Source organism: Fusarium proliferatum, assembly GCF_900067095.1.
Source record: "Fusarium proliferatum ET1 genome assembly, contig: FPRO_scaffold013, whole genome shotgun sequence".
Classification (NCBI taxonomy): domain Eukaryota; kingdom Fungi; phylum Ascomycota; class Sordariomycetes; order Hypocreales; family Nectriaceae; genus Fusarium; species Fusarium proliferatum.
In genome coordinates, this window is record NW_022194802.1 from 360,754 (window position 1) to 380,361 (window position 19,608).

Below are 19,608 nucleotides of genomic sequence, written 5' to 3' on the forward strand. Positions count from 1 at the left end.
AGAAGGTAGTTGCGATTGTAATCTAAGATAATGCAATGATGGCAGCAAGCATCCATGACGAGTGTATATAGCTAGATCCGATTATTACGTGTGCTTTCTTGGGTAAAGCCAGTATTGGGTGCACGCCAAGTATGAGATACAATTCTCATCGTGTCATCAGTCAGGAGAGCGGAGGGCCACGGTAGCGAGATGTGAAGAGCAGAATTAGAACACTAGCGACATATCCAGTTAAGAATACTGCTAGAGGGTGTTAGCGATCCGTCAAGAGAAACAAATCATTCCTTACCGATCAACCAAGGTTCTCATCCACACCTCTCGAATGTTACGCACCGCTGTCATCAACAAACGTGTTGTCATGAAACAAGCAACAAATTTGGACAAATATGGAACTGAACTAAATTGTTATGTAGGACCTCAATAGAATAAACAAGTAAAAAGAAAGTTTCACATGAGTTTCACCACGCAATCCACTCCATGTGCCGCAACATATCCCTCTGAGTACGCCTGATCCGGGCCTTGAAACATGATCCCTATTCTCTCGTACGTGCCGTCTGTAGGGTCTTCGCTCGAACGAACCATTTGACCGTTGCTACCGTTAAGTCCATGTAGCCTTCTAAGGACCAGCGAGAAGACTTTTCTAGTTGTGTCCCTTCGTTTTTCATCGCTGAACTTTGGCTCCTGGCACAAGTGCAGGATATATATCGTAGTTCCCATGGGCACGCAACTTGGACCTTCTCTCCCTAGGTCGTAGTCTGGTGCGAATACCAGGCTTCTGTCCTTGTTGGTTGCCAGGTAGAGCTGCCTTTGGCTCAAAATATCCGGGTCCTCATCGAGCTTGGCAGAAATCATGGGCCCAACAAGTACCATATGCGCAGCACTCAGTTGCGCAGTTTCATCCTGTCCCACAGCGGTGATCCCAGCTTCGAAGAACCGTGTCCTATGCCCCAAGAATTCCATATCCTGGATATATCTACCATTCAGGAATGTCCGCCTATTCAGAAACTTCACCGGCGCCGCAACGGATGCCCACGACCACGATGGAGCGTTCCACCCGCTGGGCCTTGCCTTCGTCCTGTCACACGACATCCATGCTAGGTCCTCCAACACGCTGTCTTCCCACACACCCGCAAGGTATCTATCGCTTCGGTGGCGTTTCATGTCTCTTACTACACCTGATATCGCTGCAAGGACATCTCTCCGATAAGTCAAGCTAGTCTTGGTGTAGTGTTCCACGATACTTCTCCATTCTGGTTGGACATCCTTTTCGCTCTTCGCTTCCGCCATTCTCCTTGTGTACCCTCCTTTCGTGTGCGTCCACCTCGGCTCTGACTCATAGGTCCTTGTTTCTCCGATGCATTCACAAGCGCAGCTCTCGTTACACTCCCAAGCCATCTCCACGTCTCCTAGATGTAGTACTCTAGGAGATAGCAGCCTTTCCTGAAAAACCCATCCTCGAGACAAGAGAGGGAAATTTCCTTTCGTAAAGTCACGATTTGGTGAAACCGTTGATGAGAAGAAGTGTGGGATCGTTTGTCGAACAAATGCGTGTCGGGCCTCTCCGTTTTGTGCCTGGGACTCAATCCTGGTGGCGATGAACTTAGATGGGCTGACAGAAAAGTAGCCATCATTGGGGTTCCGCGACTTTGTAGCTGCGATGGCGACGTAGGCATTTCGAAATATCTGTGCCATGAGCGAAGCTTGTTGTCGCCAGTCATCCTCATCATCCTGGACAATACATAGTGAGTCGATCCAGATGTAGCGTATACCCAATTTGCGTGTAAGCTGAATGGCGTCTTGATACCCTTGGGGAAGTATATCCCACAGTATTCTACGGAGATATCCGTGGTATCTATTTCGAAGCAATCGAATGTCAATAGTACCGCCCCAGCAATAGCTCAGACATACGTAGCGATCCTGCAGACCCAGGGTAGACACGAGCTTAATATCGGTGTCAAGCCCTGCGGTACCAGGAGGGCCAAGGTCCAGGACTCGATGAGGGAGCTTCGCGATATTGAATTCGTTGCACAGCCGATGATTTTGAACACAACTCTCAAGTTGATTTCGAAACCATCCAAATGCAGCGTCTGACGATGTGTCGCCAGAGATCTCAGCCGCCAGGCCAACTGAATCCCACGATGTAGGGGACCCTATGCACATCAGTAACTTTTATGATTTGCGTTGCATCTCAACCAAAATTACCCACCATCAAGGCCAAAGAAGTTCAACTCGCCCACAAACTTCATAGGCACCTTTCTCGCGTCTGTAAACAAATGCTTCATATCTCCTCCGCTATCTAAAAAGACCCTCACTCCCAGCGCCCCTGGCATAGCCGCAGACCTAACATTTGTTTGTATAAACTGTCTCCCTGCGCAGCCTGTGTTCCAATCTTTCATGACCAATAATCTTCCGCTATGAAATGTTTTCTTATTCTTCAAATACAGTTGTATTCCGGTGGCCAGAATGTGACATGATGGACACCCTGCTTTAGATGATATTTCCATCTCATGTAAGTATGACATAATCCTATGCATGTTACCACACCTAATACATCTCCCCTCTTGATCCATAGGGACACGTGGCGCGCGGAAGCCGAGATTCGTGAGAGCAGACGAGATGCGTCCCTTGAGCGAAGTAGAGAGATCGCGTAGGCGTATAGCCAGATTTAGTAGGCCAAGGATATTGAATTTTCCGAGTTTTTCAAATATCTCTTCAATTGAGTCGACATTGATTGAGTCGAGATCTGAGTCGGTGAACTCGTTGTGAAGATGCTGGATCCAATCGTTCTCGTCTGAGCTAACAATAGCTCTGTCTGACTGAAGGCGAAGCTCAAGAGGCATATTTGATTGTTAGACTAAACTATCCTCTAGTCGTTTGTCATACATCAGGGTTCAATGAGGCGATGACACCTAGAATAAATATCGTTTGATATGGCATGCCCTTGTCCAGCAAGACGCCTCACCGTGGCCTTAAGCGCCCAACTCTGTCTTGGCACAATCTCAAGTGGATAAACTGTCTCAGCTGAGGCTGGCACTGAAATATCACTTCGTAAAGCTTGGCATTCATTTGATGCTAACTGACGATTAGTCCTCGGAGTTCTGGTTAGGCTACTAAATAATGATCTGGTAGTTTTACTTAAGTACGATATTATACTGCATCTGCAACCCACCAGCCATTTTCAGGGCCATTAATCTCTACCAGGTTTTGGTAGCCAGCTGAAAGCCCTGAGGCAAATAAGAATCCATCAGTGCTAAATAAAGAAATATGGTTCATAATAATAGTTTCGGGGTTGGCGGGACAGACGAATCAAATCAACCGACTTACCGCCAGGATGTTCACGGTCGACTTTGCTGATTTAAATTAAGCAGTTTAACGCCTAGTGGCGTTTTTAGCTAATTTGTATGTGCCCTGTAAGTTCAGAATGTGTAGCTTGGCCAATGTTTGGGAACAAATATATATGACACAATCACCCTCAAAATAATCGATAACGCAGTTCGTCCCTTGGCGGGGTCACTTTCACTTGTGTCCATCTCTCAGCTTCTGATCACTACGCCATACCCAAATTAACAACCAATTGAATCTGAGACGTCGTGTTCAAGTGTCTATATCATTAGCCTTTGGCCAGGGTCTTGTGTTGTGACCGTCCCTGCAGCAGAAGGAAATTGACTGAAAGTAGACTTAGCCTGGCCCACGAGCTTCGATCATCAGCGGTGAGGATAGTTTCCTGGGCATGAAAGCCCAGTCTCTCTGCAACAAAACTTCCGAGAGTTTGAGAAATGGTTATTTAGTTCAAATAGGATTAGGTCTCGGAAATATATTGTTACTGGGTACCTCTCACCCAATCGAATGGGTATGTGGCTAATAACACCTTGACGTGCAGAGCTTTTTTGGGTAAGAAGAAATATCGAGTGATCAGCCAGGAGCGCGGGAGACCGGAGTGGCGGGTTGTCAGGAGTAGGGTTGGAAGTCCACTGGCGGCATGTTCGGTTGAGAATATTGTTTCCGTGTACAACTAGTGGCTTTCTTTATTTGGGGGCACACCTTATCGGTGAGACTTGCTGGTTACAGACTGCAATAAAGCCCACGGACATCTTCCGAGAGAAGCTCCAACCTCCGAAGAGCCCTGGCATGTGCTTCAGATCTAGACAGTGCTGAAGTATAGTCTAAACGATAACGAGTACGACAGCTGATGTACATATGTGTATAATGAAGGGTTGTCTCCAAGTTTCCAGCTCCTATGTCATTCATGAGATAACGCAGAATAATACATATAGTGCCTACGCCTACATCATAATAGTCTCCATAGGTATGGAAGTTGCAAGTAGGAATCAACCCATAGGGAAATTCATGTGACCCTATCAAGCCCAAGGCGATGATCTGATTTAGCACAGACACGTCTCGCAACGGCCAAGGACTCAATCCAAGACCTGTCAAAATGCTGCAAATCATACTATTCCTAACAGATGAGTCTGTGCGCATGACAATCCCTCGATGGAATAGATCTAGACACCTTGGCAACCCATCAATAGCAAGTCAATCTCTACAGGCTTTAGGCCCCGCGCGACGTCGACTACGGGGAACCCTGCTTAGGAACGTGGCAAGTCTTGACTATCCTCGAGCTAAGCAGGGTTCCCCGCGCTCGACCCCGTGGGTTAGCATGCTAGGTCCGCGGGGCCGAGGTCGCATTAACGCGCCAAGACAGAAACGGGGATATACTCCGTGGTCACAACCCGCTACTCCTGCTGGAATATGGAGACTCCTGCTGCTCTAGTTATATCTGAAAGGCTATGCATATCAAGAAGAAGAGGTGAATGAACCGAGATATTCAGTTCTGAGACTCGTTCTACCTTGCTAAAGCACCAGACATTGGCGTCAAGTGTACTTGCTCGTGGCTTTTCAACATTAAGCACCATTTTTAAAAAAGTAACAAGTTGCGATTGGCAGATCGAACGACGTGGCTTTCCTGCAAGTGCGGGTTCCATCTCCCGATGCTAGACTAGATTCGTGTTAAAGGTGCCGAAGACCCGATCGCAAATGACTTGTAAGGATCATTTGCTATCACAGAACCTCCCATTCCATCTCTCTCCGTGGCTCCTTATCAATTCCTGTCGTTCAAATCAAGTCTAGACTCTCAATAGCGTATCCTGACCCCTCGTTTTACGACAGGATGCCTCGGCACCTTGATCGGAGGAGTGGTCCTTATAAGGAGGATAAACAGTCGATCAGTGTAACATAATGATATTCAAATTAAATAACTCCAATCGCCTTCATCAGTAAACAACTCAACTTTCCTCGCTACCAGATATTCTATTGTAGCCTCCCATTGAAGACATCGCCATGGGTCCGACGCAATTGGACGCCCACGAAGGCAGTGGGCAGAACTCTGAGAGCGAGAAGCCTACTCATGTACAGACTGAGCATGCTGTTGCTACTTTCCAAGAGAAGAAAGCCTTCCAAGCTCATGCGGATGAGTCGGGAGAGGGTCAAAATACAAAGGTATACACGCCATGAGTCCAGGAATTCAAGCATGCTAACACTCACATCTCAGATGACAAAAAGACGATTCATGGCCCTCGTTTCGCAAGCCTTTCTCTGGACAGGCTCCCAGATCCCCGTCTATCTATTCGGAGGTGTCCCGCCGTACATCTATGCTGATATCGGAGGACACGATCGTTGGACCTGGTTCGTTATAGCCAACCTACTCTCGCTAGCAGCGGTCTGTCCGTTTGTGGGATCTCTGTCGGATATGTTTGGTCGTCGATATGTTGCACTATCCGGCGCGTCGTTTATCGTCCTTGGAATGATCGTCTGTTCTACTGCTCACAATATGAATGTCTTTATCGGTACGCTCTCCATCCCTTCCTTTACAGATCGAAGCTAACGATCAATTCAGGCGGAATGGTCTTGGCAGGAGTTGGAGCTGGGATCAACGAACTCACCGCTCTAGCAGCAACATCTGAGATGGCACCAACAGCCCAGCGTGGCAAGTACGTCTCCATCCTGATCTTCACCATCGTGCCCTTCTGTCCCTCTGTTCTCTGGGCCCAGCTCATCGCCGCACACTCAACATGGCGATACATCGGCTTGTTCTGCGCTCTCTGGGCCTTTGTCGGTCTTGTCTTGACAGCTCTGTTTTACTTCCCACCGCCTCGCGCCAACTCAGAGGGTCTGACACGAGGAGACATCCTGAAGCGCATTGATTTCGTGGGCGGCTTTCTCAGCATTTCTGGTATGATCTTGTTCATGGCTGGATTGCAGTGGGGTGGATATATGTATACCTGGAAGTCGGCCCATGTCCTTGTTCCTCTGATTCTTGGAGCGGTTCTGGTAGTCCTCTTTGTCATTTGGGAGGGCTTCTTTGCACCGTATCCCATGTTCCCTCGTCGCATTGCCCAAGCACCTCGGATCCTTACCCTGACACTCATCATCACCTTCATCTCTGGTGCCAACTTCTTTTCCATCCTCATGTTTTGGCCCACGCAGGCTTTCAACGTGTATGGCCACGATCCTGTGCAAGTCGGAATCCGAGGTATTCCTGTTGGCTTCAGCATCATGGCTGGTGCATGTATCGTCCTCTGGCTTCTATCTGTGTTTAGAGGTGCAAACAGATCGCTCATGGTTGTCTCGAGTATCCTGATGACTGCTGGATGTGGTGCCATGTCTGTTGCAAGGCCCGACAACATGTCCACTCTATGGGGAATTCTCGTTCTAGCTGGCCTGGGTATCGGAGGAATCGTCGTCCCAGCAAGCATCATCACGACAATCATCTGCCCCGACGATCTCATCGCGACTATCGCAGCGCTTACTCTGAGCATCCGTGTCATTGGCGGTAGCATCGGCTACACCATTTACTACAATGTCCTTGTGTCCAAGTTCACACCTGCTGCTATTCACTACATTGGTGGCGCGATGGTGAAGTATGGCAACATCACCTCAACCGAAGTCATCGGGGAGGTCATCGGGCTAACTAGTATTTCTCTGCTGGATGAGATTGCCGAGGTGCCAGGTATTAAGGGAAACGAAGCGCTCTATAACATTGTAATCCAGGCTGGCCAGATTGCTTATGCCGAGGCATACAAGTGGGTGTATTATGTGAGCATTGCTTTTGGCGCGGTTTCTGTCCTTGCTTCTCTTTTCTTGGGAGATATTGGGAAGTATATGGATGATCACGTCGCTGTGGTGATGTAAAGTGTTGCATCTACAGAGGCTTCCATGATCTGTACTACAGGCCATGACAACAAGTGTCATACCTAAGATAGTTGATGAAGACTATGACAATAATTCATTTAATTTGGACCCAGACAGAGTATCAACACTGGTCTACATAAACTGCACAATTCTTCAAGAATGAGACTATTGATTATGGCTTCTCACATGTGATTTCAGCTCTGACACCTGGCGCTGTGCATTTCCAAATACAGCATGATGCTTATAGCTGAAGTAATCCTCGCCACACCATCCTCATGCTTACCTTCCTTCTTTAGCTTCTTACATAACCTTTTCAGAGCATCAGCATGACAGTCAGACAGTTTAGAGGTAAGCCAGGACAGGGATGTGAGGCTATGCTGCTGTGGCTTGAAAGTCATACGAGAATGGGCCAGCTGAGGATGCGCGATTTGCAGATTATGCAGGTTTGTTTCATAGATGCCCGGCTTCATCCGAAATATTCGTTTAAATATTATATACCACAAAAGATGTGGCTAGATGGAGGGGAGTGCGCATGAGCTATGAGTGAGTCCAATTTGAAGGAAAATACTGGTTAGTCCAATTTGGCTGATGTTCCAGACGTCAATCAAGAGATTTCGCAGGCTCACAATGGTAGCATAGCCAAGCAGAGATCAGAGCGTGAAGGAATTAGGTTTATGATTACATAATTATGCAAGCAACCTTGCAGCAAAATTGGGCTTGCTACTTAACATTCTTAGGGTATAGGAATTCCACGTAGTCTCTTACGCGCCATAGCTCTAGAGAAGCCATACTAGGTTCTTCAGTTCTGAAATAATCCTATATGCCTATTTCTTGAGGTATTTAGCCAGGGACTTATTAATAAACTCCCGTCCCGCCTCATAAAGCTTCATCCTCTGCGTCTCAAATCCATCCTCCTTAAACAAGCTCTCCCCCGGCCCAACAGCAAACTGCTCATCGCCCCTAACAAGCCCATCAAACATTTTCTCCGTAAATTCACCAAGCGGCATCCCAATCTCTCCACCATTCACTAAATCAGGCTGATGCTTCTCATCGTGCAACTCCGTCTGAACAGCTGGTGGAAAAACTTCAATCATGCGGATATTAGACACTCCACTCGCTTTGAGTTGCTCTCGAACGTTTAGGATGAAAGTGTGAAGGGCGGACTTGGATGCATTGTAGTTTGGTGTTCGGATCATGGAGGGAACTAGGCCAAGCGTCGCGCTGATGTAGATTAGATGGCCTTGGGGTTGCTTCTTGAGATGAGGGAGGAATGCTGCGGTGAGATGCACGGCAGATGTGTAATTGGTGGTAAGTTCGTCGCCAAAAACAGATAGATCCAGAGTTTCGGGATTCGCAAAGTCAAATCCTCGTTGGATGCCTGAACTAAACACGATAGAGTCCAAATCTGGATCCGACTGAACGATAGATTCGGCAAAGCTTTTGATTCCATTCAAGTCCCTGACGTCAAACACAACAGCCCTTGCATTCTCCTCTCCATACTTCTTGACAAACTCTTCAAGCTTATCGCGCCGTCTACCGACGACAATGACCTTTGTCCCTGTGGCTATGAGCTTGGCGGCAAGGGCCTCTCCAATACCGGACGAAGCACCGAGCACGAGGGTCTTTTGGTACAAGGGAGCCATGTCAAGATTGAGTTTCGAAGGATCGCGAGATGAAATCGAAGGGGAAATGACAGGTGACAAGCTTGCGTATGTCGTATCAACTGCCGTGGTATCGTGACTGGCTTGGTAATGCTACACGAGGGGTAAAGTGGGATGGGGAAGCCAAATTGTCGGTAAGTTGAGGTTAGACTGGGTTGTGCAGGATAGGAAGGAGACTATAAGAGAGCTTGATATTGAAGTCTTGGCAGTTGTGATAGAGTTTGCGATGGGATCTAAGTGAGGTTGAGCGGATTTATCGTCGTCGTCATCCAAAACATGATTCCATTGGGTTCTGTTATCGCGAATCCACTATCGCCAAGTCACCTGACTCGCTCAGTACGGAGAAACGTAGCATCGTTCCAAACTTAAGCTTATTCACAATCCCCTCCAAAAACTCCACAAGTGAGAGAGAGACTTGAGCAGTGAAATTACCATTCTCCACGCCCTCGAGTCATTCTCAAGCCACAGGTCGAGGCCGTGTGTCAGATTACAGCCAATGCACTGCCAAGAAGTCCAGAACCTCTGCCCCGTCTGAGCCCCCCAGACCCTGACCCTTACCCCTGGCGCTTGGCAACGGTTTTTTCTGAAAGGTCCTGGAGGTTTTGTTCCAGCCAGTGATATCCCGCTGCTCATCTCCATGGAGAGTGTCCAGTTTAATGCGATTACTCCGCGGGGCTTTGCGGGCGTAAAGAACAACCTGGCACACGTCATTTTATTATCCAGAGTTACGCTTTAAGAGGATACTCGGAGTGAAGACCGATAAATAGCTGGATCTACGAGTGCAACGCTATGAGGATGAGTGCAAGTTCGGATACGGCAGTTCTGACGCTTCTCTGGCCAAAAGCATAATTTATTCATGCAGACTAATGTTAAGTTCAGTTCAGGGTCTCCTCTAACCCAAATGCGCAGTACTAAAAACGTCCCCAAGTTTCAACGGGACACTCGGACATAACTGAGCAGGGTATACCCGGCGACGCTTATTTCATTTTCTTCAGCAACATTGATTACCTACCGTCCAGGCAATAAACACACCCGTTTTAGATCCACCGCCCCCGGCTTGGCCGGTAAGAGTAATTGTGGCGTGACTTTGGCGGCAGTCAGCTACCTACCGTTACAGTTGATGTAAGCCCCAGCCTGTAGACCCCTGGATCATAACCCTGGCTTCATATTAGCTGTCGGGGATTGTAGGGATGAGGATGGAGGAATACTTAAATGGAGAGTGTTTCTCAGTTTCATGCGTTTGAGATCTGTAGAAGCTTGTTTTTTGCCTTGTTTCTTGAGTCTCCACGATTTCCCCAGCTTTTGGTGTACATAAAATCTTCAAAACATGACTTCTTGGATATCTTTGTTAGCTGTTCTGGCTGCTTGTGCGCCGCAGGTCCAGGCGTCGTGTGCGTATGGAACGCATCTTCATCGAAGAGCTGATGTTATTCATGCTCCCAAGTTTGGATACTCTGCTGCCAATGTATGCCATCCAATCCCCTTGGACTTCATCTGCAGTCTTTCTCATGCACTGGGGGCTTCAGATATCTCCGTACTGGTCACTGACTTTATAAAATAGGGCCCAGCAAACTGGTACAACTTAGACCCCAAGGCCAACGAACTATGCGCCACCGGTCACCACCAATCCCCCATCAACCTCGCCGACGGTTCATTCAACATCATCCCCGCTTCAGACCTAAACATCGAGATTCCCAACTTCACCAAGGGCGCTGAGTTCGAGAACTTGGGAAGTACCGTCGAGGTAGTCACCGAAGGACTCGGCGGTAAAATCACCATCGAAAACACGACATACCACCTGAAGCAGTTCCACTTCCATCTCCCTAGTGAGCACATCGACAACGGCACAAGTCTAGCCATGGAGATGCACATGGTTCACGCCAGCGCAGACAACAAACTCGCCGTCATCGGTGTCTTCATCGACCTCGACGATGGAGCGGCCGATTCGTATAAATTCAGGGAGACGCGCAAGGGCAAGACAGACACCCCTGCTACGAAATCCACTGTTGTTACGACCGTTCTCAACTCGGTGGATAAGATTGCGACCCTGGGACAAACCACTCACATCAAGTCTCTCAAAATGTCTGAGATTGTATCGGTCCTCAACAAGGGCGATTTCCGATCGTGAGTTCTACTAAGCATGCCAAGAAAAAAGTAATGCCCGCTGACGGTTTTTGTTGTCTTAGATACTCGGGCTCGCTTACTACACCGCCCTGTAGTGAGGATGTCAAGTGGTTCGTCTCCACTAGGAAGGTTTCTATTCCTACGCGAACTTATTTGAAGGCCCGATCTGTCATCGGCTACAACGCTCGCTTCCCTCAAAATGTGCCAGGGGAGGAGAATATCTTGAGCTTGGTCGCTGATGAGATTGAGCACCACGATGACTAAGTTATGCAATGTATACCACGGTGGTTGTTTGTTTGGAGTAGAGGAGTCATTTTGGTGAAGTTGGTAGAGTCACATATGGGAGGCAAAGTGAGCGATTATTTAGATGTATCAATATTAGAAGGCGATATAACCCCAAGCATAAGCATAGAACACGATCAATTTCCGATTTCACCTATTTTCTCCGATGCTAAAGTGTTATCGCCGAGCCCTTGGCTTCGGTACTCTATCTCCAATGTAACTCCAAATCCTCATTGAGAACGTTACAGCCAAATGTCGTCGCTTTCGACGTCAGTGCCCCCATATCTTGGCATCCCAACGTATGGAGAACGTGGGGAACCGTCTGATTTTCTGTGTTTACCCCTGGCTAGCTCAAGAGTTGGTGTCGCTGATCTTCTCCCCACCTGTTCACCTGAGTTCGACGGTGCTAAAGCCACCCGCTGTCAAGTTTATCCGACTATCGTTTCTCTTGGCGATGAGTTTCCGGGATGGAAATGGATCTGTGAGGATTTACGGTAGCATTAGAGAGAGTGGTGTTTGAGGGAAGGGGATATTATGAGCGGTTATTAGAGTTTGGGGTTGTTATGCTGTGGATATTACACCGAAACGCGAGAATTTCTCCGTGCTTGGTTGGGGCTGTCGTGGGCAAACTCTATTTCTTGGTGCTATCCCCGATGACGGGGATATCCTTGGACATGCAGTAGCTGCTCACAAGAAGGACACTAGAATATCTCGAGATCTATTAGTTCGTGTATCAGTCTCAGGCATCAGTAGTATATCCCATGTTCGACAACTATTAATCAAGCTTCAATTGACTCGCTAAAACACTATCTCATGCGTGATCCTCCTAGCAAGCTAAAAACAAAATAACAAAACTCTTTCTTCTCTGTTGCTGTCCTCTCTATCAAATTGATCTAAGCCGTGCTGGTCATTGGTCGTTGTCTATAGGGATCATGGTGAACCTGCAAATCGACTGGGTACCAACTCAATCCCAACGCCATAACGATAGCCATGAAGATAATATCAAAGACGTAAATCGGCCATTCATGCGCCTGTAAATACCCATCGTCCCCAAGTCCAAACTCGACCAGGCGGAAAACATTTCGGAATAGAATCAGTATTGCACAGATATATAGCTCACTGAGCATTGTACCCAACAAGAGGTAGGGGTTGATCGCCCCAATGAGTCCTCCTTTTGCAAGTCGCGCATGAAATACTCCCGTACAAATAAGGAAGATGACCAATACGACAACCTGGAGAGCCAGTCCAGCAAGAATTACATTCTCTCCACTGTTCTGATCAGCGGTATTATTAGCGTTGACGAGCATTCCTGCACCGCAAGCCTGAACGACGAAGCACAAGACATCGGATACCACAAAGAATTTTGAAAGCCATGCTGTTCGAATTATAGAAAGGTCGGGGTGGCCGGAGGCTCTGATTACTCGGCCGAGGAGCATGTAAATCGCTGCGGAGAAGAAGATGGGTGCCAGGAGAATTAGGAGTGTTTGCGTGCCGTAAGATTCCTGGTCTCGTAGATGGCCGGCCGAGTAAAACCTCGCGCCAAGACCCGCGATCTCAACTATGCGATAAGTGTTAGAACGACGATCCGTAGTATTTGAGTGAGCTGGGACGTACAGAGTCCTCCGAAGACAAGAGTGAAACAGAACCATCTTCGATCCTTAAGGATGTTCCATAAGTGAGCAAGACTAAAAACTGCAAAGACTACACAACCGACAAGCGCCAATGCTCTCGAGGGCCGGTAGAACTCGTAGACGTTGTCTGCTGTAGATGCCATGATGAGAACCTAGTATAAACCGATTTTTGACCGAGTGGCTTAGATCTATCTTGCGGGATACTGAACTTGCCGATCAAATGAAATGAACAAGAGGAGAAAAAGCCTCAGTTTTCTCTAGGGGGACTGCGTTGTTTTGGTGTCTTTGGCATTCGGTAACTTCCATGTTATGATGCTGCGGTAACTCACGCGTGGATTCGTATAGGTGGCATCGAGATAGATGATTGGCTTGGTTTTGAGGGAGTGGCTGGGACGACGGGAAGGCCGAGCAGGACAACGATAGTTCATCTGCCAAAAGTGCTCTGAGGAGTAATGTTGCCACTGAAATGACGTGAGTAAACACGCCCCAGCTAAAAAGTGCTCATTGAGTTGTTGATTATGATATGTTTCGTAACCACGAGAGTTTAATTTCTCTTCGACCTTCCCAAGTTCACACAATTTTTACAGTAGAGCCAACGCTTATTATCCAACCCATTTTCTAGAATATGAGTCATCTTTTTATGTTATTTCCGAAGTAACTGGTATATTCATATCATCATCAAGCGAGAGATGTTTTGGACTTTGGCGTGACAGTTTCCCAAACACCCTAATCCCCATCGATTGAGCCTGACAAATGCATTCTCGTTTGAATAGAGAAGCTTTCCATTCTTTTGATGAGTTGCTATACCCACTAGTTTGTTAGCACTACTCTCGTGGCTGCTGGCTAGAATCGACTTCTCTGCTCGTAGCCCTACATGTAGCGCTAAGAGCATATGCAGCTTTCTAACAACCTGATCCTTCCATACAACGACTTAGACTGTATATGTTACATATAAACCATTAAGCTGCTGAGCCAGTCATTTTAGAAAGCTTGGCAGAGTGTTAAAGAAGCCCCTCACTTGTTAGCTTTATCTGAGAGGCCAGTGATGAGAAGCATTTCGTCTTAGCCTTCCAGATATTGAAGCCCTCTCGCCCGTACTATCCCAAGTGGTCCTCGGATATCCCTCTCCGCCCCTTTATCTAAGTTCTGTTGCTCTTCATTCCCTTTCTTTTCGCTCACTCTTCTTTTCGATACGTTGTTGCAGAACCCTATGGTCGCATTATCACAAATCTTCATCTCGAACCCTCTCTCTTTCTTTGCGGGGCCCTTTTCTCACAGAGATAATTATATCATTCTTTAATAATAGGATTCTTTCAACCTTTCTCTCCCATCCTACATACAGGCAGAACATCTTCCTCCAGAACCCTAGCATTTTTACCTCCAAGTTCCCAGTAGCCGTAAACCTTTCAGTCTCTATTACTATTAAGCTGCTATCCCTGCTTCCTACTCCTACATGTTCCTGCAACCATTTCATTCTGAGGCTCTATAGTCTTTGCCGATATCTGGTAAGACGTCGATCGGTCTGCTTAGGAGTTTCTTGTGCAGTTGTCTTGAGTTGCGGGCGTGACCGGCGTTGTTTTGACCTGGAACCCTAACTTTCTTGTACTTCTGGTCGTCTAATGTGTCGGCTTTCTCACCTGAAGATGGTGATACATGCTTGCTGGGTTTTGCTGTTGGGCTCACTGGGTGCTTTATCGGTTCTCATTGTTAAGCTATGTAATTACTGTCTTAACTATAATTGCAAGATAAAGTCATTTCGCTTCTAGGTCATAGAAAGAGGGAAGTGTTTGCATGATTATTTGAGTTAAAGTCAAGGTTGATGATCGATGAATTTGAACAAGGCTGAAAGGCTGAGAATCGGTCCCAAGACTACGATGAGCCAGCCACCTGAGTCAATCCAAGATGAGCCTTGGAGCGTGTTCCTTTCAGGCGTGACAAAAGTGGCTTCGTCACATTGATGTTCTCGGCTTCTGCTAATCATCAGTACTCAACATTTGAGTTAGCACCGGGCAAACTGCCCATTGCGAAGACGGTAGGTAAGATGGCCACCTTTGTGCCGATGATGCGTCTCTGCCTCTCCGAAGCTTCAACTACCTATATAAGGCACAAGTACACGTTAGATCAGGCTGTGCAGGCTTCAACACCAACCAGAGCCCGCTGTGACTTGAGCAAGATGTCTAAGGACATCCTCGAGGCGTATGTTGCTTCTCACGGTTTTGGGCGTCGAAAGTTCGGATTCGGCTCTGGTGCAGTCTTGTTACAGCGCGCAAAAGCCATCTGAGACTACCTGCAAGACCCGCAGACTGTTGAAGCTGAAGACTTGTTCCACGCATTCGTGGCCAGTGCAGTGGTCCGGGTTAGTCATCCGTCGTGCGCAGCGATACCGTTTATTCATAGAAGTTAACCAGTTGTACTCTTCATGCCCCCTTATCAGCTTGTTCTCGTGCTTTCCCATCCAGCTTCTCTTGATGCTCCCTCTTCCGCCGCAACAGCCTCTCCAATTTCGACGCTGTGTTGAAAACTCCCATGGTCGCAGCTCCGCAGTTCTTACATGTTGGATCCTTCCTGTACCTCTGGAGGGCACATGCCTCGCAGAAATAATGGCCACATCGAGTGACGACAGGATTCTTGTAAGGCTTCTCGCAGATAATACATGCAAAAGGGATCTTGCTCAGCATTTCCATATCTGCCTCACCCTCGACAGCATCTGCTTTTCCGCGATCACCACTCGTCCTCTGCTTGCTCTTTCCCACTTCTTCCCACTCTTTATCAAGCTGCCATCCTTGCTTAATGTCGTCTCTTATGTGAGCGTATATACACGCATCGCCAAAACCACACCAACCCGTCTTCTTGTAATCTTTGCAGACGTCGGGCTTGAAGTCGAAGGTTGTTGTTATGCGCACATTAGAGGCGGCACGAGCGGGGCCCTTGGTTGTCGGTTGATCATACCAGTCCTTCCGCTTTGTGGCATCGTTTGTGTCTGATATTGGCACTTCACGATTCGCGCGGAAGGCTGTAGGGGCGTAATCTTGATCGGGGTTCCGTTGACTCGTCGATGATGCTGAGATTGCTCCCTTCTTGTTGCGCTTGATCCGAGGTCCGTCTACAGCGTCGCTTTCGTCGTCTGAGGAAGAGGAGTCTTGAGAATCGCCATGCGCTGGCAGGGTGCTAGCTGGTCGCTTTCTCACGTTGTCCTTGGCTCGTCGGCTCCTTTGCTTGAAAGCGATGGGGGCGGGCATCGCCGTTTCAGGAGTGGGTAATTCAGCCATGGCGTCGCGTCGCGTCGCGTCGATCGGAGGAGCTCGGTAGAAGTGGCAGCTTTTGCTGTTGATATCAGGAGTTAATGCGCTGCGTGCCTGATTGAGGTGATCAAGGTTGGCAAATCTTGGTCCAGAGGCGAAAGGCTGCGAAGTTGAACTAAGGATGGCGGCAGCCCCAAAATTTATGATGAGTCAGCCAGTTCTCTGTGGCGATAGAAGCTCTCAGCCACAAGTCTCCAGCAGCTTCCATTGAATGCAGCCTTGTCATACTGACCTCGTTGGCTCAGCGAAAGCTTAAAGGCAACATCAGAGCATTATCGCGTTTTTATGGGACACGTAACAGGTCCATACGTCAAGACAAGCGCAAAAATGAGAGTAACTAGCTTTTCAAGCATCTGTATTTGAACAAATCTATCAGAATGCTGCCTTTCATTGGGTATCTCCCATCAAGGTCTTAACAATCCCTTCAATCCCGATGGGACAAAGCCAACTCCATTCTCCAACAAAAGAACAAAACGACACAAAAAAATATTCCTCGCTCGCCAGTCGAGTTTCTTATATATGCTTTACAACCAACGCCAGACTCAAAAGCGCTCAATCAAAACACATCCATCCAAACGTTCCAACCGCACTCGCCAGCACCAGGAACGTCAGGATACCCGCTCCCGCCCGATCCGCCGTCGTGATGGGTTCCGGCTCCGGATTATCATGCGAATCCTCACCAGCCTTGGGATCGCCCTTGGAAATACCACCCGTGCTATTCGTCGCAGGCGGTTCAGCGTCTGTGATGAGTAAACTCGACACCGCTGCTAGCACGTTCATCTGCTCGCCCGCACCGCTCGTCTCGTCGACAGCTGGGTCCACGAATTCGCCGCCACTCCAGTAGAAACCGCATTTGCGACCCGAGTCTCCGCCCGTGCATTGCTTAACCGCTGCTTCGGTGGATGTCTGCAGCACTGGGAGGATGCGCTCTGCGGTAAAAGGCGCGACTTGTGTTGTTACGGCCAGCCAGCGGTGCACGTAGCCCTTGAAAGATAACATGTCGGTCGAGCAGGCGCCTTTGCGGCCCTCGCAGGGCACTTCGTACATGATGTCCTTGGGGAAGAAGTTCTTGAGCGTGGCGTCGAGGAGCTTGTCGATGCGGTCCTCCCATGTAGTCGAACCGTTGGTCTTCGATTGTAAGTGGATGTGTTTAGGTGTAAAGGTGAGTGACTTACAAAGTTGTACATAAAAGCCGCGCCTTGAATGAGAATGGCGGCGTTGTAGGAGAAGGTGGCCTTGTTGATGTCGGTACAGTTCTTTCCAACATGTCCGCCATCGTAGACGAGCCACTTTTCATGGTCGATGTAGTTGACGTTCCAGAGCCACTCCCACGTCTCCTCAGCGTATTTCGCATACGTTTCATTGCCGGTGTATCGCGCAAGACGAGCGCCAATGTTGAAAAAGCACCCGTTGGCAATGGCTGCAAAGGTTAGCTACTCCTCCCCATCATTCAATCCCGGGACAAACGCACTATTCTTGTAATCGTATCCAGAGTTTGTAAAGGGAATCTGCCATCGCATTCCACCATTGCACTCGTCATCGTGTCGCTCGGGCTTAGCCTGTGTCGTCCATACAGCCTGTGCGAGAGCGAGCCATTGGGGTTGGTCGTCGGGTGGGTTGGGAAACTTGTTCTCTGCTGCAAGCATGGCGGACATGCCCCAGAAGCCTTGGTCGTCGTTTCCGAGGGATGCACTGTGGTTGCTGGGCATGTAATCGTGGCCGTCGCCTGTCTGGTGAAGCATGCCCTCCATCACTACGTGGTTGTAGCTCTCGTCGCCGGTGAGTTTCCAGTAATCTGCCCCCAATTAGCCTGCAATCCATCTCGATGAGCTGTCAATGCCGACGCACCGATATATGTTCCCATCATTGCTCCGCCTTCCCACCAGTAGTAGTCGCCCTTGTATTCTGTTGGAGGACCGGGCAGAATACCGGGAATCATGCCAGTTTGGTTACCGTCATATTGCAACATGAGATCATACGCAAGTGTTCGTGCCGACTGCTTAATCTCATCTGTACCATTGTTAGTATTCCTCCTCCATCTACTGCAGTCGTCGGCATCGTACCCTTTGTTCCAATCTTGTAATACTGTGCGTCGACCGATTGAACGAGAAGACCTCCCAGAAGCGCAGCCTGGGCCACAAACGCTGTCGGCGAGGAAAACATGATGTCGCCGAGATCAGATATGAGTTCTCTGTAAGAAATGGGCGTCACTTTGAGGCGATGTCGTGATGTGGTGGTCAATCGAGGTAGCTTGTAAGCGAGCGACACAAGCACCAGGCCTCAGCGTGCAAACTAACCCTCCCGCCAGAAGAAGACAGGACCGGGAAATAAAAATCCAAATGGGATAAAAACGAGCGTTTTCGATGTCAAAGTTTACAGCAAAAAAAGCGAATGCAAAAGGTAAGAAAGAAAGCCGACAGAAGAGAGATCTGGGTAGATCAAAGGTGGGACGGAAAGCCGGGGATCTATTCTTTACTACGTACGTACAAAGGCACACACAAAAACAAGGGGGGAGATAAAATGGCACTGGCAAGTTTATTGGTACGAGCCAAGTCTCTGGGCATCGGGGCAGTGCAGGCGCTGCGACGAGAGGTATATTTCCTTGGCGGGTTTTAGGCCTATCGACGAGACAAGAAGGTTGAAGAGCCAAGACGCCAGTGACATGGGGTGTTTATTCATGACTTTATTGGCAAATGGTCTGGTCTTGGCGAGGGGGCAGCCACGTAATTGACATTTTGAACGGGTAGGCACCTGATTTGCAGTGCATGATGAATTGCATTGAAGCAAATTGAAGTCAAGACAAGCAGTGTAGGAGAACTCGTTAGACAAACATCATGACCCATGGATGAGACGAAAGTGAGGGCCATCGCAATAACAAAGAAGAGCCAAGATCTCCTGTGCTAGAGCGAGATATGAATGGGCCACGCAAGCCCCTGCACGATAACAAGATACCCTCTCCTCCCTTCACATCTATGACAGTTACAAAGTACTCTTCTAAAAGATTCCCCCCTTTCACAGAGTGAGGGCGCTAAACTTTAATGCGCCAAATCCACCCACTCCACTGGGTTCATTGGCCCAGCCCCTGGTATGCTTAAATATTACCTTATTCTTCCTCCGCGACCACTGAAACACGGTCTCTGCAAGGAATCAAGGTTTGGGGTGCACACGAGACATATTCTGACCATGCGAGATACTGGAATGAAGAGTGAGCTGTTAATACGGTCATAGACATGCTCATAGACATATTCGTCTTATTGAATGTAGAAAAACTGGTTTCGTGCATTGGTGCTAAGGCCTCGTGATGCTAATGCCCAGTTTTGATCAAAGGGGCTTCTTGGCAGACCGTCATTACTTGGCGGAGTAAACAGCATGACATTTTCCCCCCGAGCGTCCCGGCTCATCACAACACTAACGTTAGGTACT

General features: G+C 48.3%; 7 protein-coding genes across 7 annotated transcripts; 2 read left to right on the plus strand and 5 right to left on the minus strand.

The window, feature by feature from the left end:
* Nucleotides 1-444: 444 nt before the first annotated feature.
* On the minus strand, nucleotides 445-2,837 carry FPRO_12751 (uncharacterized protein; the record flags this gene model as incomplete). Its single annotated transcript, XM_031223301.1, has 2 exons — nucleotides 445-2,147; nucleotides 2,204-2,837. The coding sequence occupies 2 exons, from the start codon at nucleotides 2,835-2,837 to the stop codon at nucleotides 445-447; spliced, it is 2,337 nt and encodes a 778-aa protein (XP_031088674.1).
* A 2,497-nt stretch (nucleotides 2,838-5,334) lies between these two features.
* Nucleotides 5,335-7,185, plus strand: FPRO_12752 (putative MFS drug efflux pump; the record flags this gene model as incomplete). Its single annotated transcript, XM_031223302.1, has 3 exons — nucleotides 5,335-5,493; nucleotides 5,546-5,840; nucleotides 5,891-7,185. 3 exons carry the CDS (start codon nucleotides 5,335-5,337, stop codon nucleotides 7,183-7,185), a joined length of 1,749 nt encoding a protein of 582 aa, XP_031088675.1.
* Nucleotides 7,186-8,009: 824 nt separating this feature from the next.
* Nucleotides 8,010-8,828, minus strand: FPRO_12753 (uncharacterized protein; the record flags this gene model as incomplete). The annotated part of the gene is made up of 1 exon (XM_031223304.1): nucleotides 8,010-8,828. One exon carries the CDS (start codon nucleotides 8,826-8,828, stop codon nucleotides 8,010-8,012), a length of 819 nt encoding a protein of 272 aa, XP_031088676.1.
* Nucleotides 8,829-10,173: 1,345 nt separating this feature from the next.
* On the plus strand, nucleotides 10,174-11,234 carry FPRO_12754 (uncharacterized protein; the record flags this gene model as incomplete). Its single annotated transcript, XM_031223305.1, has 3 exons — nucleotides 10,174-10,311; nucleotides 10,408-10,970; nucleotides 11,033-11,234. 3 exons carry the CDS (start codon nucleotides 10,174-10,176, stop codon nucleotides 11,232-11,234), a joined length of 903 nt encoding a protein of 300 aa, XP_031088677.1.
* Nucleotides 11,235-12,145: 911 nt separating this feature from the next.
* FPRO_12755 (uncharacterized protein) lies at nucleotides 12,146-13,026 on the minus strand (the record flags this gene model as incomplete). The annotated part of the gene is made up of 2 exons (XM_031223306.1): nucleotides 12,146-12,810; nucleotides 12,867-13,026. The coding sequence occupies 2 exons, from the start codon at nucleotides 13,024-13,026 to the stop codon at nucleotides 12,146-12,148; spliced, it is 825 nt and encodes a 274-aa protein (XP_031088678.1).
* Nucleotides 13,027-15,300: 2,274 nt separating this feature from the next.
* Nucleotides 15,301-16,152, minus strand: FPRO_12756 (uncharacterized protein; the record flags this gene model as incomplete). Its single annotated transcript, XM_031223307.1, has 1 exon — nucleotides 15,301-16,152. One exon carries the CDS (start codon nucleotides 16,150-16,152, stop codon nucleotides 15,301-15,303), a length of 852 nt encoding a protein of 283 aa, XP_031088679.1.
* A 585-nt stretch (nucleotides 16,153-16,737) lies between these two features.
* On the minus strand, nucleotides 16,738-18,348 carry FPRO_12757 (putative DFG5 protein; the record flags this gene model as incomplete). Its single annotated transcript, XM_031223308.1, has 5 exons — nucleotides 16,738-17,313; nucleotides 17,361-17,605; nucleotides 17,657-17,980; nucleotides 18,034-18,195; nucleotides 18,249-18,348. 5 exons carry the CDS (start codon nucleotides 18,346-18,348, stop codon nucleotides 16,738-16,740), a joined length of 1,407 nt encoding a protein of 468 aa, XP_031088680.1.
* Between the last annotated feature and the right edge of the window lie 1,260 nt (nucleotides 18,349-19,608).